We start from the raw sequence: 17315 nt of genomic DNA, 5'->3' as shown, positions 1-17315 counted from the left end.
TATAACTGAACCTTAGACAGATTTTTTCCTTTGTTCCTCTCTTCATGGATTTGCTTCGTACCCTGGCAGATCAGAAGTCTAATCTGACTCAAATGATGCAGGAATTGTCTGTGGAGCATAGAGCCCTGGCCACTTCCCATAATCAACTGCAGAGGGAACTTACTGAGACGGTTAAGTCTTTTCAGGGTTCTACTACACAATCAGCCTGTAAGCACTCAGACCCCATGGATGTCTTGTTACATTCTCCTGAACCAACGGTCAGTCTCCCAGATACTTTCTCCAGAGAAAAAAAGAAGCTCCGTACATTGAGGGACAGTTAGGTGACGAGAGTCAATGGGTGGGGATAATCATTTCTTTAATCCAGGAGGGTCCTCAAACTTGGGCTTTTTATTTACCTGCTACTGCCCCTGAACATGTGTCTGTGGATAGGTTCTTTGAGGCTTTAGGACTGATTTTTGACCAACCAGACAGGGCCAGAGTGGCAGAGGACACGATCATGGATCTCTGCCAGCGTAAACTCACTGTTGAATGGTATTGTTCAGAATTTATATGGTGGTCCACCAAAGTGTCCTGGAATGACTCTGCACTAAGATGTCAGTTCGGGAGAGGACTGTCAGATCATCTTAAGGATGCTCTGGCTCTCCATCCGCCCCCCTAGCTTCTTGGAGGAGGCCATGACTCAGGCCATTTGTATGGATCGGAGGTTGTGGGAGAGAGGTGTAATGCAGTGAGAGGTTCCTTTACATCTGCTAATTCTGATATGGTGCCAAGGTAGGGACCACCAACCTTAAGAAGAAGGAGAGGAAGCGACGACGTGAAGGGAGATTGTTTTTATCGTGGAAGTCCTGGACATTGGAAAAAGGACTGCCCCTCTTGCCCACTGACTAACAAGTTCTTGTGAAACACCTAAGTCTTGGTGATTGCTGAGGAGCTCACCCAGACTCTCAGGTACCTTTTCCTCATTTCAAAAGATTTTGTTGGAGGTGGAACTTTGTTGTGGGGATGGTTACACACCCACTTCAGCTTTCGTGGACTGTGGGTCATCCATGAACTTCATTGACTCAAGCTCAGTGTCCAAGAGTAAGATAGGGACAGTTAGGCTTGAAACTCCAATTCAGATCATTGCCATTTATAAAACACCGCTGGTTAAGAATATTATTAAGCTTGTCTCGGAGGAGTTTCTCCCCAAGGTGGGTTCCTTGCATCAGGAATGCATTTCATGTTATGTTCTGGATAATCTTCCAGCGAGACTGGTGTTGGAGTTTCCCTGGTTACAGTTACATAATCCAGTTATTGACTGGGAAGTTCAGGATATTGTGAAATGGGGTCCTAATTGTTCAAATGGTTGTCTTTCTGCTGTTCTGGTGTCGTCCATTAATCTAGAGGGTATTCTGGAGTACCTGATAGATTTTAAGAACGTGTTTTCCTATAAAGAAGCTGAGGTCTAGCCACCACATCACCCCTATGATTTTGCTATTGATCTCATTCTGGGTGCTAAATTGCCCAAGGCCCATCTGTACAATCTTTCCAGCCGGGAATGTACCGCTATTAAAGATTATATCTCAGAAAGTTTATGTAAAGGTCACATCCATCCCTCTGTCTCTCTGGTGGCTGCTGGATTATTTTTTGTAAAAAAAATCATGGTGGTTTACATCCTTGCCTCGATTTTCGGGAGCTAAATACAATTACGGTGAGAAATACCTATCCCCTCCAGCTTATTTCTGATCTTTACAACCAATTATTTGGGGCTTAGTGGTTTTCCAAGTTGGACTTTAGAGGAGCGTATAATCTTATCTGCATTCGGGAGGTGGATGAGTGGAAAACGGTATTTCTCACCTCTGTGGGTTTGTTAGAAAATTTGGTCATGCCCTTTAGTCTCACGAACGCACCAACGGTTTTTCAAAATTTCATTAATTATATATTTTCTGGCTTCATTGGGTGCTTTATGGTGGTATATCTAGATGACATTCTTGTATTTTCATCTGAAAAAGAATCTCACATGGGTCATTTATGTGCAGTTCTTCAGAGGTTGCGGGAGAACTCCCTATTCGTTAAACCTGAGAAGTGTTAATTTTGTGTCCAAGAGCTGTCCTTTCTGGGGTTCATCCTTTCAACCAAGGGGTTTCGTATGGACCCTGAAAAGGTACAGGCCATTGTTGATTGGGTGCAACCCAGAGACCTCAAGGGTCTTCAGAGTTTTTTGGGTTTTGCCAATTACTATTGCAAATTTATTAAGGGGTTTTCTCAGGTGGTCAAGCCTCTCACTGATCACACTCATAATGGGGCTGATCTTTAAAACTAGTTACCCCCGGCAGTTGTAGCCTTTTCTACATTGAAAAAATGTTTTATGTCTCATTTGTCCATGGATTTTATCAACGATTTCCCTCCTTCCAATGGCAAGACTATGGTCTGGGTAGTGGTTGACAGATTTCGGAAACAGGTGCATTTTATACCTTAGGCAGGACTACCTAACACTGAAATATAATCTAAGTTGTTTATTGAGCACGTTTTGCGGTTGCATGGCATGCCTCTAAATTTGTTGTCTGACAGAGGGGTGCAATTTGTGTCCAAATTTTGGAGGGCGTTTTGTAAGAGATCGGTTATTAGCTTGACTTTCTCCTCGGCCTACCATGCTGAGACCAATGGTCAGACGGAGAGGACCAATCAGTCACTTGAACAGATTTTGCGGTGTCTTGCCATGTCTCAGCAGGATGATTGGTGTTCTTCATTGCCCGTGGCTGAGTTCGCATTTAATAATCGGGTTAATCAGTCCACTGGCACTTCTCCATTTTTCTGTAACTATGGTTTCCAGTGTATATCATGGCATACCGGCATGCTGTGTATCCATTCAAATTATACTTGTGGGTCAGACATTTTGTTCCTTCTAACCCTATTTCTATCAAGGTATTATTATAAGGGGATGATATAGATACATTTTTATGACATAGAAATATAGACATTTATATTAATATATTAAAATATGTGTTAGAAAATGGAATATAGTTTTTGTTTGTTAATATAATTCATAGAGTCCATATTGTCAATGAGTCTTTGTAAGTTCTCTGCGGGCTCTTTGTCTTTTATAAGACTTTTGGTCTTCTGAAATACAATCCGCCAAGTCTACTGAAGTTTGCTTGTTGCAGAATATGCATTCAGGTTGGAGTGCAGTTATTGAGGTAGTCATCACTTGGGTTTGCTTTATTATCAAGGTAGTGATCACTTGAGTTTGCCTTATCTCAGAGTCAGTATCCATTTTAGCTTTAATTAGTTTACCTGTAAAACATTTACAATTAGAACTGAGAATTTTCTTTATTGCATAACAAATAACTTTATCATCACTGCAATGATTAGTATCACTAAAGCTGCTTGAATTAGGAAATGAATTACACCTGATATCCATCCATCTATTTCTTTGAACAGGTTCAAGGGGTTTAACCATAAGAGCCATTCAGGGAGGGGTAAATCATCCAGTGAATTAGCTTTTCGCACCCCTTCCCTTTATCATTTCAAGTTATTCTATATCATGAGTAACTCTCATTAGTCCGGAAGGATCTATATAGCGACAACAGGCAGGTCCTACCACCTGACAGAATCCTCCTTGAGAAGCTGTGAGATAATTATGGACTACTAGATGGTAGCCCGATTCTAACGCATCGGGTATTCTAGAATATGTATGTAGTTTATTTATGAAGATTTTAGAATAATACATTGAATACACAGGATACACAGGATACACAGACTGCGCCTGTCACTAATTGTTCGCGGCCGGCCACGTAGTATATAGTACAGCCACGTAGTATATAACAGCCCACATAGTAAATAGCACAGGCACGTAGTATATTGCACAGCCACGTAGTATATTGCACAGCCCACGTAGTACATTGCACAGCCCACGTAGTATATTGTACAGCCCAAGTAGTATATTGCACAGCCCACACAGTATATTGCACAGCCCACGCAGTATATTGCACAGCCCACATAGTACATTGCACAGCCCACATAGTACATTGCACAGCCCACATAGTATATTGCACAGCCCACGCAGTATATAGCAATGTGGGCATCATATCCCTGTTAAAAAAAGAATTAAAATAAAAAATAGTTATATACTCACCTTCCGTTGGCCCCGGATCCAGGCGAAGCGTTTACTGATGCTCTTCGCGCGCTCCGGTCCCAAGAGTGCATTGCGGTCTCGCGAGATGATGATGTAGCGGAATCGCGAAACCGCTACGTCATCATCTCGCGAGACCGCAATGCATGGAGCGGTCACCGGAGCGTCGCAAGGAGTGGGAAAGGCCTGTTCTGGATCCAACGGACGGTGAGTATATAACTATTTTTTAGGTTTTTTTTAAATTATTTTTAACATTAGATCTTTTTACTAATGATGCCGCATAGGCAGCATCAATAGTAAAAAGTTGGTCACACAGGGTTAATAGCAGCGGTAACGAAGTGCGTTACACCGCGGCATAATGCGGTCCGTTACCGCTGCCATTAACCCTGTGTTAGCGCTGACTGGGGGGGGAGTATGGAGCGGGCACTGATTGCGGGGAGTAAGGAGTGGCCATTTTGCCGCTGGACTGTGCCCGTCGCTGATTGGTCGTGGCCGTTTTGCCGCGACCAATCAGCGACTTGGATTTCCATGACAGACAGAGGCCGCGACCAATGAATATCTGTGACAGGCAGACAGACAGAAGGACAGACAGAAAGGCAGAAGTGACCCTTAGACAATTATATAGTAGATAGAATGATGATTAATAATAACTATAAGCTGTTTCATGTAGGCTGCTTCAACATTTAGAGCATCAAATAAATAATCAGTTATACTATCAAAAATGTCACCTAGTCGATACATACCAACACATATTCATAGATGCCTACCTCTAGAAGCTGTATGAAATTAACTTGAGGTAGCTGGAGCAGGTACAATGATCAGGCGGTGCACTTTTCCCACATTTAGGCATACACAGACTACGCATCCCTATACGAATATAGCAGCAGCACAGTGGAATTCTGGGGTCACCCAATTTGCTTTTACCTAACTTACCATTGCGTCTTTGGACTGATGGGATAGTCCATGAGAGAGAGCGCACATCATGGGGAACAGAGCCCTAGGAAGGCAGTACTTACTGTCCGCTCTCCTCAGTCCATCTTCTTCCTTCGCACATTAGTGCCTTTGCCATCCCTCTTTTTTGGCGCAGAGGCCTGATCTTGCGGGCTCTGGAGTAGTTGTAGGTCCATCCCCCCAGACACCTGCACCGTGTATATCTCTGTGGGGAGAGGAAGCAAACCAGCAGCTTTTGCTGCAATGTCAGCTCGGTTATTACCTTCAGCCATACCTCCCAACCATCCCGGATCCAGCGGGACTGTCCCGATTTTGACAGTCAGCCCCGCGATCCCGGGCGGGACATTAGTTGTCTGGCACTCGTTTGGAGGTGTGTAATATCACCCGGTCAGCTCCCTGAGTCCCTGCACCCGCAGAGCAGCACACCACATATTGGCTGCTCTGTGTGCACATGACCTGTGATGAAGTCACAGGATGGGAGGAGTCAGGGGGTCACATGATGGGAGGACCTCCGTGTACAGGACTCTGCTGGTTGTCATGACCCTGGACGAGGGTAAGCGTATGTGTGAGATCAGGAGGTGTTTACAGTGTGGATGAAGCATAGCCATGTGTGTACGAGGTGTATGGATCGGAGCAGCGTGTGAAAGGTGTATGGAGTGGAGTCGTGTATGTAAGAGGTGTACGGAGCCCTGTGTATGAGGTGTACGGAGCACAGCCACGTGTGTTCGAGGTGTACGGAGCGGAGCAGCGTGTGAAAGGTGTATGGAGCGGAGCCATGTGTGTAAGAGGTGTACGGAGCCCTGTGTATGAGGTGTACGGAGCACAGCCACGTGTGTTCGAGGTGTACGGAGCGGAGCAGCGTGTGAAAGGTGTATGGAGCGGAGCCATGTGTGTAAGAGGTGTGCGGATCGGAGCAGAGTGTGAAAGGTGTATGGAGCGGAGCCGCATGTGTACGAGGTGTACGGAGAGGAGCCGTGTGTGTACGAGGTGTACAGAGCAGAGCCACGTGTGTACGAGGTGTGCGGAGCAGAGCCATGTGTGTACAAGGTATACGGAGCGGAGCAGCGTGTGCAATGTGTATGGAGCGAAGCCGTGTGTGTACGAGGTGCACGGAGTGGTGCCGTGTGTGCATGAGATGTATGGAGAGGAGCCGTATGTGTATGAAGTGTACGGAGCGGAGCCGTGTGTGTGCAAGGTATATGGAGTGGAGCAGCGTGTGCAATGTGTATGGAATGGAGCCGTGTGTGTACGAGGTGTACGGAGTGGAGCCGCATGTGCAAGGTGCATGGAGCACAGTCGTGTGTGTACAAGGTGTATGGAGCAGAGCCGTGTGTGTACGAGGTGTACGGAGAGGAGCCGTGTGTGTACGAGATGTATGGAGAGGAGCCGTGTGTATGAGGTGTGCGGAGCGGAGCCGTGTGTGTACAAGGTGTACGGAGCGGAGCCGTGTGTGTATGAGGTGTACGGAGTGGAGCCGTGTGTGTACGAGGTGTACGGAGCGGAGCCGTGTGTGTATGAGGTGTATGGGGAGGAGCCATGTGTGTATGAGGTGTACGGAGTGGAGCCGTGTATGTACAAGGTGTACGGAGCGGAGCCGCATGTGCAAGTTGTATGGAGCGGAGTCGTGTGTGCACGAGGTGTATGGAGCGGAAGCTGGTTGTGTCGGATCGGAGCAGATATTGCTCCTCGCTCTGACACTGACTGGCACAGGAGACTCGGAGAGGTCTTTATCAGTGGCGTATCACAGCTGCAGCGACGTGAGCAGTCAGCGGCGCAGCTGGATGACACCATTCAGCACTGTGGAAATGGAAGCTGCCGGCTGCTGCGAGGGTGCAGGGTGAAAGGTGTGTGTGTAGTGATGGAGAAGGCAATGATGGGGGTGGGGTAACCATGTGTGGTCATTATACTGTACCCAGCATTGTGTGGGGCCATTATACTGTATGGAGCATCATGTGGGGCCATTATACTGTACCCAGCATTATGTGTGGCCATTATACTGTACCCAGCATCGTGTGGGGCCATTATACAGTACGAAGCATCATGTGGGGTTATTATACAGCATGGAGCATAATGTGGCCATTATACAGTATGGAGCATCATGTGTGGCCATTATAAAGTATGGAGCATCATGTGGCCATTATACAGTATGGAGCATCATGTGTGGCCATTATACAGTATGGAGCGCTGTGTGGCCAATATACAGTATGAAGCAACATGTGTGGCCAGTATACAGTATGGAGCATCATGTGTGGCCATTATGCAGTACGGAGCATCATGTGTTGCCATTATACAGTATGCAGCATCATGTGGCCATTATACAGTACGCAGCATCATGTGGGGCTATTATACAGTATAGAGCATCATGTGTAGCCATTATACAGTATGGAGCATCATGTGGCCATTATACAGTACGGAGCGTCATGTGTGGCCATTATACAGTATAGAGCATCATGTGTGGCCATTATACAGTATGGAGCACTGTGTGGCCATTATACAGTATGGAGCACTGTGTGGCCAATATACAGTATGCAGCATCATGTGGGCCCATTATACTGTATGGAGCATCACGTGGGGCCAGTACACTGTACGCAGCATCATTTGGGGCCATTGTACAGTATGGAGCATCATGTGTGGCCATTTTACAGTATGGAGCATCATGTGTGGCCATTATACAGTATGGAGCATCATGTGTGGCCATTATACAGTATGGAGCATCACGTGGGGCCAGTACACTGTACGCAGCATCATTTGGGGCCATTATACAGTATGGAGCATCATGTGTGGCCATTATACAGTATAGAGCACTGTGTGGCTATATATTTTTTTGTTTATAATTATTGTTTACGAAACATTGTGATCAGAAGTGCTAAATGGGTGTGGTTGGGGCGTGACTAATTGTGAAATGGGTGTGGTCAGAGGTGTGGCCTAAAATTTGCCAGAGCGCGCCGCTAACTTTATCCCTCTTTCCCTTCCTCCAAAGTTGGGAGGTATGCCTTCAGCTTCTCTAGTGCACTCTTTAGTGTGAGCTTGCACCTTGACTATAGCAACTTGAAGTTGAGCCACCAAGTCTACATTTTTAACAGGTTTACCAGAAGAACCAATAAACTTCCCGCTCTTCCATATGGGACCACAATCATGGAAAATGCTGAATGCGTGGCACTATCAGTAAATGCTCTGCCATTATACATGCCTCAGCGAGTGCTTTCAATTCAGCTTCCCGAGCAGACATCCTAGAAGGTATAGCTTCACTTTTTACCACCTCATGTTGATCAACTATTGCACAACCTCTATGTAAATCTATCTTTGTAAAAACTGTGACTCATTTACATAAAGCTCTAGATTTACATTAGAGATTGGTGTCTCTTGCATATTGGCAAGTATTTGTGTTAAAACAGTACACCCATAACATGTCCCCCCAGATTTATGACAGTACAAACGGAAAGGGAGGTCATAACTTGGGATTCCTAGTGCTGGGGCTGAGGGAATGGCTTCCTTCCGGTCCTTAAACCCCTCTTTTGCTTCTGTGGTCAGTTGGTATGGCTGACCCTTGTTTCACATTGACAACACATCAAATAGAGGGTGCATGATTTGTGATGCAGAGGGAATCCATTCTCTACAGTAGTCGATCAGCCCTAGGGATGTTCTCAGTGTACTTATGGAAGCGGGCACAATTGCTTAGCTTACGGCCTTTTACCCTTTCTGGTGTTATGTGTTTCAGCTGAGGTGAAATGCAGCGACCGAAGAAAACAACTTTTTCCTCTTTTTTTTTTTTTTTTTTTACTTCGCTGTTTATCTCTTGAAACCTTACATCCTTCGCGGTACAAAAAGATTAGCAAAGAATCTGTTTCGATTAGACATACCTGGTTGCTCTCTGCTCGGGGGATATTGTCTAATACACACCGGTACAGTACCTGGCTTCAATTTGATGGATACTTGTGTTATCCTTAACAAACCAACATCTCTCTTATCCTTAACCCATACTGCAGCTGATATTTGCTCGATCATTTGCTGAATGTCCTCATCTTTGTCAATTTGCAGTTTTTCGTCACCTAGCTAAATTAGCAACATCATAGTGGAGAGGGTTGCTCCAGACAATGGGCCTGTAACAGTAATACTTTTCTTCCAAACAATTTATAACTGCATTCATTGCACTCAGGATATCAGCACCTATCAAGCTTAGGACATTGATCTGAGACTAGCAATTGGGCACACAAGTCTGTGGTACGTGCTATTCACACATTCTTGAGTTCTGTTTCATGCAAGGGACGGACTGCCCCATCACCTACACCCTGGACTGTTTTCCCTATCATGGATTATCATGGATCGTTGTGGCATATCCATTTTCTTATATCAGTACGACTCGCCCATGTATCAATCAGGCGTTTTAATTGTGTGAAAGTTATAGCCATCCTGGGGGACCACTATTTTTGTTTACTCTTCTCTGGGTGAACTATCCCATCTTTCCTTTTCTTCTCTCCCCCTGTTCCCCTGTGATATATACCTGCCACCTGCACCGCAGTTTTCTCAGAATTATTAAATACATCCGGAGGTATATTCACCATAACATGAGTTGGTTTCGCTGCTTCTTTGCTCTCTTATTGTTAATCTGGTCTTCTATCCCCCTAAACATGGGAAATATTGTATACACATTCTGGCCGTACCCTCACCACTTACGTTCTTAAATCTTCTTTTAATCCTGTCAGGAACATATTTTTAAGGAACCTAACTTCCCTACGATTTTTCAGGTCATAATCATGATCTGTGAACACTGCTGTACATCTAGCATAAAATCTGTCAATAGGCTCCTCTGAACCCTGAAATACTTCTGGTAATTCTGAAGCTAAGTCCTCTGTCTGCTTTTTGGCAACCACAAGTAACCTGGCTAGAAATTGCCGTCCTGACTCCCTAGTTTTCGTGTCTGTTGGTATCTCCTGTATTATGGCATTCACCTGAACTGCTTTTCTCAGCTAGCGGCACCCCATCAGAGATGCGGCATAATAGTTCCAAATCATTCCACGCAGGATCATAGTTGTCAGCTGTACCAGTACCCTCCATGGCTTTATAAAACCCAAGGGGATTTTTATATGGGTCTGGGAAGCTATTTGCCATGGCAAGTTGCTCAGATCGGCTCCATGGTTTATACTAATCAGTGGTATCTATCTTTGCGTTTTCCTCTCCAACCTCCTGTGGTCTGCTGGTCATCTGTGATATTACAGGGAGGGCTATTGCAGTGTCACCCCTCTCAGTCATAGCACAGAAGTCACATTGGGTTTTTCCTTTATCTTGTGGCTTGTTATATTTATTACTGGTCCAGGTAGTGGATCCCATGGCTCTTTTATCCCTCTGCCTATCCTGTTGATTGCCTGCATGCACTGGGGGTTGTGAGTGTGTGGGACTACTTTCTGTAGCCCCCACCAACCCTTCACTGGACTGGTCATCTCCTATACACCTCCATTCGCTGTCTACTCTGCTTAGGACCAACTTTTTTTTTGATCACCCGGAGGAGGTGTAGGGGTAGTCTGTAAGTGACTGTCCTCACTTCCTTAAGGCCCCGTCTCACTAAGCGATTTACCAACGATCACGACCAGCGATATGACCTGGCCGTGATCGTTGGTAAGTCGCTGTGTGGTCGCTGGGGAGCTGTCACACAGACCGCTCTCTCCAGCGACCAACGATCAGGGGAACGACTTCGGCATCGTTGAAACTGTTTTCAACGATGCCGAAGTCCCCCTGCAGCACCCGGGTAACCAGGGTAAACATCGGGTTACTAAGCGCAGGGCCGCGCTTAGTAACCCGATGTTTACCCTGGTTACCAAAAAAAACAAACACTACATACTCGCCTTTCGGTGTCCAGGTCCCTTGCCGTCTGCTTCCTGCTCTGACTGAGCCGCCGTACAGTGAGAGCAGAGCGCAGCGGTGACGTCACTGCTGTGCTCTCACTTCTCACTGTACGGCCGGGAGTCAGTGAGAGCAGGAAGCAGACGGCAAGGGACCTGACGGACATCAGAAGGCGAGTATGTACTGTTTGTTTTTTTTTACATTTACGCTGGTAACCAGGGTAAACATCGGGTTACTAAGCGCGGCCCTGCGCTTAGTAACCCGATGTTTACCCTGGTTACCAGTGAAGACATCGCTGGATCGGTGTCACACACACCGATTCAGCGATGTCAGCGGGGCCTCAACGACCAAAAAAAGGTCCAGGCCATTCTGACACGACCAGCGATCTCGCAGCAGGGGCCTGATCGCTGGTACGTGTCACACATAGCGAGATCGCTATGGAGGTCGCTGTTGCGTCACAAAACTTGTGACTCAGCAGCGATCTCGCTAGCGATCTCGCTATGTGAGATGGGGCCTTTAGATAAGGGCTTCCTAATGCTGGAATCAACCTTCCTTTTCACATGCAGCCTCACTCTTTACTGGGCTGCTGCTGGAAGGGGGGCTGATCTCATCCCCCTGTTACAGGGGCGGAGGGAGCTGCGAAGACACAGACTGACTCGGTAAGGGGGGGCTGCTTGTGCCTGCGGGGGGAATGCTGCAGATCGCCTCCCATACATTCTCACATTGTAACTTCATCACGTTCCTCATTCTCAGTATTTTAAAACGGACCATGTCGTTCAGAGGTTCTGATCCATACTGAAACTTGCATCCCATAGTCATATTTATCAATCCATGCGGCATGCTTCTTACTTAAATGCTTCCATCTCTCAGCATCCTGCCTTTTCTAGTATTAGCGGTATCCTTATCTGCTTTATTTCCCACCAGGTCCTTTATCTTATATCTCCGATCCATAATCTGTCCTGACCTGGTTAATCTATCACCCATAACAGCTGTCAAAGGTAGCGACCCCTATCTTCAGCCCTGTTATGTACAAGCTGGATCCCACTGGTCTACTATCATAGCCAGCAATCCTGCTTCCAAAGCAATAAGCTGAACCACAACTCTCTGTTCTGTCCTGATGCTGATGCACACTGTCCTGAAAAAGTAGATCACTATGAACAACACAGTTCCAACCACAAGCGCTATATACTCCTCACACATCTGGATCTGAGTCCTCACTAGACTCAGAATATGCAAGGTCTATTCCTGAATCCACTCCGGGTTCAATAAGATAATATTCGTGTGTGACATTATCTTTCCACCTTGGCATATACCATCTAGAGTCTAATATATCTACCCAGCTTCAGATCAATCCATGAGGATGAGTTGCTATGTGACAAGAGTACTCTCTGCGCCTAAACTGGTGAACTGAACATAGACACTTTTCACACAGCATGTGGTGCACACATGGGAAGCATTTGTCTGATATTTCAATCACATCTATACACACAGTACTTCTGTACTTCCTTGCCTTCTAGTGCCAATGGACAAAAACATAAATCACATCTATCTGTGGAATCTCTTACTTGGTTCACTATATCTTCTAATTCATTTCCTATCTGAGTGTGGGGGTTGCATACAAAAATGAGCATTTATGTTCACATAGATTGTCTTCATGTGCCCTTTCCCATTTCACTACAAACTCCCACCTAGGACCTTCCTGTAAGTTTTTTCAAGTAGCAACTAACCAGAGAGTTTTCTTACTCGCTGCTTTTAATGAGAAGGCTATTTATACATTGAGCACACATCATTTAGTCTCCATACACCATATCATGAGCGCTGCTCCGTACCCCACAACACAGATTCAGCAATATATCAGGAACGCAGTATAATCAGAACAGTTCAGCACAGCTCTATCAGTACTACTTATCAATTAACAACTGACAAGGCACCAATTAACTCAACTAATATAATTAGCTAACCAAAAGCAGAATAAGAGTGATAAAGAAGGAAAGAAACAATAGAACAAACATAGTACAAGTATAGCAGAGCATGGCAGAGCAGGATCAAGACAATGTAACTACAATACTTACAGTATCAACAAACATTGACATCGTTACAAACAGACAGACAGGAACCCTTATTATAGATACAGACAAAACAAATTATGGAAAATCATCGTACTTCATAATGAAACAAAAACAATTGTTAACAGCACTTAAACAAACAACATACAAAACAGAAAAGCAAGAGACAACAAATAACAGATACTTTCTTTTACCTGAGGGCTTTCCCGTTAGAAATCCCCAAAGACTGACTTTAGAAAGCCTCCTTTCCCAGAGAGAAAACTGTGTGAGTAATAAATCTACTCACCCGGGATCTGGTTTTCTGTTCAGGAGGGAGGCAGTCAATTGTTCAGTCTAAGATGAATGTCGAAGGAGAAATAATATCTCGCTGGGGCCTCCAAGTTGTTAGAGACGGGAATTCTAACCTACTCAGGTGTTGTCTGTCTTAGGTACCTAAGCGATGAAATAATAATCAGAGAGACACACGCTCGTTGTTTGTCCAAATAGTCTCTGTTCTTTATTTTTAGGGCTGGGCTTTTAAAGCCCAAAGATCAAAAGGAACTATAGAGTTACATAATAAATTGGCAAGAATATAGATTATACAAGATTTCCTGTGATACAAGATAGATCACATGAGAAGAATGTGGGGGGTGCTTTGCACATATCTGTGTTTTATGAGATTTTTGCTGAATATTCAGGATTTTGGGGTGGATAAAGACAAAAACAGACATATATCGTTAGTCTACAAATAAACTACATGTCCTTGACCAATTCTGAGAAATTCTGACCATTACTATGTGGAATGTTCAGGAAATTGTCCACAAGGAGACCCAGATAATATGATAACATCTTGCACAATACTTGTTTTTCTGTAATTCTGTTATTTTTCTGTTATTTAAAAGTGAAGATTAATCATTTCTTTAACATAATACAGACAGTGATCAATGGTGACATTATGCATAGGAGTTCTGTATATAGTGTCAATGTGGCATGTCTCACTCAGTCTGGGGCCCCCCTTTTTGCTTCTGCTCACTGAGCCCCATACACTAGTAAGGGTAGTGATGGAAACCCTGCTTCTGACATGTTTCTCCAACATCCAATGGAAGCGCAGTCTAAATGTACCCAAATTTAATCCTTTTCTCATGTCCAATAATGTGGAGTTGCCTGGTGATCTTGAGCCATAAATATGTAGTATGCGCCCAGGATGCCCACTAATGGTGAAGTTGTTGCTTCTTGTAGGTCCTCCTGTCAGTGGAGACTAAGCAGAGTCTTACACCTGTCTCTATAGAATGCAGAGTAGTCACCAACCAGCTGCAGGCACAACATACCCATACAGATAGCCATGGCTGATCAACAAAAAGTGAGCAGATCCTCATCTTTCTTCTAAATATGGACTGAACCATTAAATTGTTGTCCCCTCATCTTTCAAGGTTGGATCCCCCACAGCCCTAGCTGATGAAGGCACTGAGAGAAGACTAAGAGGACAAGCCAAGATTTCTGGTCACACCTTGTATATTCCCAGTGGGGCACTTTGGGGTGGAGAAGATATCATGAAGATGGCAGATAGAGGAGTCCTCACAGTAAGTTTTGGATAGAAGTATAGACTGTGTTAACATTCCTGTGGAAAGATTGTACTCAGGCAGAGAGAACCTGCAGGTTGCTTGGGTCACTCCTGGCACAGACATGAATGGTGCACATGGAAGTTTCATAGCACCTATGAGCTGAAAAAATGCTCTGTACGGGGGTAAAAGTCTGTTATGCCAGGGGCCCATGAGACGGAAACAAAGAGATGGGCCAGGACTGTATGATCATCCATTTAAGGGACCGAGTAAATCCTGCCTGGTAGGGAGTAGTTAAAGGGAATTTCAATATCGCCCTCTATATGTGCACACAGATCAAAAGAAGCTAAATAAAATGTGATCAGATATCTTATTCCGATAAACTGTTCAGGACTATGGGCCGAGCATGAATTTGCATGACAATCTGCCTAGGAATCTTAATAATATGCCATTTGCCCTGTCTAGCCCTTTTTGCTCCAGCACTGATATTCAGCTGCCCTCTGGTGGCCACTTCTAGGTACTATTTGCGAGTATGTCACTCCTCAGTCACTTGATGCCACAGACGTTCTAGTTATCACTATATACAGGTGCTTCTCACAAAATTAGAATAGCATCAAAAAGATAATTTATTTCAATTCTTCAATACAAAAAGTAAAACTCATATATTATATAGAGTCATTACAAACGGAGTGATCTACTTCAAGTGTTTATTTCTGTTAATGTTAATCGCTTATGTTACTCACATTGTCATTTGCATATACTGTATATATAAATGTCTATTTTGATTATATCAGCCTATGTAATTTTTTGGGGGGTTAGTGATAAGTAGTGGGCCTAAACATAGGGACTAGTGATGAGCGAGTGTACTCGTTGCTCGGGTTTTCCTGAGCATGCTCGGGTGACCTCTGAGTATTTATGACTGCTCGGAGATTTAGTTTTCATCCTGGCAGCTGAATGATTTACAGCTATTAGCCAGGCTGAGTATATGTGGGGGTTGCCTGGTTGCTAGGGAATCCCCACATGTAATCAAGCTGGCTAATAGCTGTAAATAATTCAGCTGAGGTGAGGAAAAACGAAATCTCCGAGGTCATAAATACTCGGAGGTCACCCGAGTGTGCTCGGGAAATCTTGACTAACGAGTATACTCGCTTATCACTAATAGGGACCCAAAAGCAGCTGGCAGGGCTGGCCAGTGAGGCTGCTTCTTCTCAGCCTCTGCTCCAGCAATGTTTAGTTCTGTCAACAAGCACAAGTATATTTTTCCTGCAGGCAGCACTAGTGAGAGGAGTGATATCTTGGGCAGTCGCTCTGAGTGGCAAAGGCACCAGTGATCCTGGTGTTTCTGGAACCTGTGGTGTCGAACAGAATGTGTTTGTGCTGTCCAGTACCTGCTGCACACTTGGTCAAAATTGTTGGTACCCCTCGTTTAATGACAGAAAAACCCAAAATGGTCACAGAAATAACTTGAATCTGACAAAATTAATAATAAATAAAAGATCTATGGAAATGAACAAATGAAAGTCAGACATTGTTTTTTAACCATGCTTCCACAGAATTGAAAAAAAATAGGAAATAGGCCTGGACAGAAATGATGGTACCCTTGAAAATAATGTGACAAAAGGGACAATCAAGGTGTGTCCACTAACTAGCATCACAGATGTCTACAATCTTGGAATCAGTGCCACTGTGCTGTTTGGTGACATAGTGTGTATCACACTCAACATGGACCAGTGGAAGCGAAGGAAAGAGTTGTCTCAGAAGATTAGAAAGAAAATTATAGGCAAACATGTTAAAGGTAAAAGTTATCAGACCATCTCCAAGCAGCTTGATGTTCCTGTGACTACAGTTGCACATATTATTCAGAAATTTAAGATCCATGAGACTGTATCCAACCTCCCTGGACGTGGTTGCAGGAGGAAAATTGATGACAAATCAAAGAGACGGATAATACAAATAATAACAAAAGACACCAGAAAAACTTCTAAACAAATTAAAGGTGAACTTCACGCTCAAGGAATATCAGTGTCAGATCTCACTATTCATCATTGTATGAGCCAAAGTGGACTTCATGGGAGAAGACCAAGTAGGACACCATTGTTGAACAAAAAATAAGAAAAAAGGCCAGACTAGAATTAGACAAACTAAATGTTGACAAGCCACAAAGCTTCTAGGAGAATGTCCTATGGATAGATAGACAAAAATGGAAATTTTTGCCAAGGCACATCAGTTCTATGTTCAAAGATGGAAAAATGAAGCATATCAAGAAAAGAACACTGTCCCTACTGTGAAACATGGAGGAAGCTCTGTTATGTTCTGGGGCTGCTTTGCAGCATCGGGCACAGGATGTCTAGAATCTGTGTAGGGTACAATGAAATCTCAAGACTATCAAGCGATTCTACAGAGAAATGTGTTGCCCAGTGTCAGAAAGCCTGGTGTCAGTCGCAGGTCATGAATCTTGCAACAGGATAATGACCCAAAACACACAGCTAAAAACACCCAAGAATGGCTAAGAGGAAAACATTGGACTATTCTGAAGTGGCCTTCTATGAGCCCTGACCTAAATCCTATTGAGCATCTTTGGAAAGAGCTGAAACATGCCGTCTGGAAAAGGCAACCTTCAAACACGAGACAACTGGAGCAGTTTGCTCTTGAGGAGTGGGCCAAAATACCTGTCGGAGGTGCAGAAGTCTCATTGACAGTTACAGGAATTGTTTGATTGCAGTGATTATCTCCAAAGGTTGTACAACAAAATATTAAGTTAAAGGTACCATCATTTCTGTCCAGGCCTATTTCATGAGTTTCATTTTTTTT

At 44.4% G+C, this 17315-nt stretch overlaps 1 protein-coding gene across 1 annotated transcript in view; it reads left to right on the top strand.

The window, feature by feature from the left end:
• Positions 1–17315, top strand: part of LOC143768235 (V-type proton ATPase catalytic subunit A-like) — a 565121-nt gene that overhangs the window by 155773 nt on the left and 392033 nt on the right. The window contains exon 5 of the mRNA XM_077256931.1: positions 14376–14525. Coding sequence (XP_077113046.1) covers positions 14376–14525 — 150 coding nt within the window. The remainder of the gene's footprint in view (positions 1–14375; positions 14526–17315) is intronic.

Source organism: Ranitomeya variabilis, chromosome 1 (assembly GCF_051348905.1).
Source record: "Ranitomeya variabilis isolate aRanVar5 chromosome 1, aRanVar5.hap1, whole genome shotgun sequence".
Taxonomy (NCBI): domain Eukaryota; kingdom Metazoa; phylum Chordata; class Amphibia; order Anura; family Dendrobatidae; genus Ranitomeya; species Ranitomeya variabilis.
This window is presented reverse-complemented; position numbering and strand designations above follow the sequence as displayed.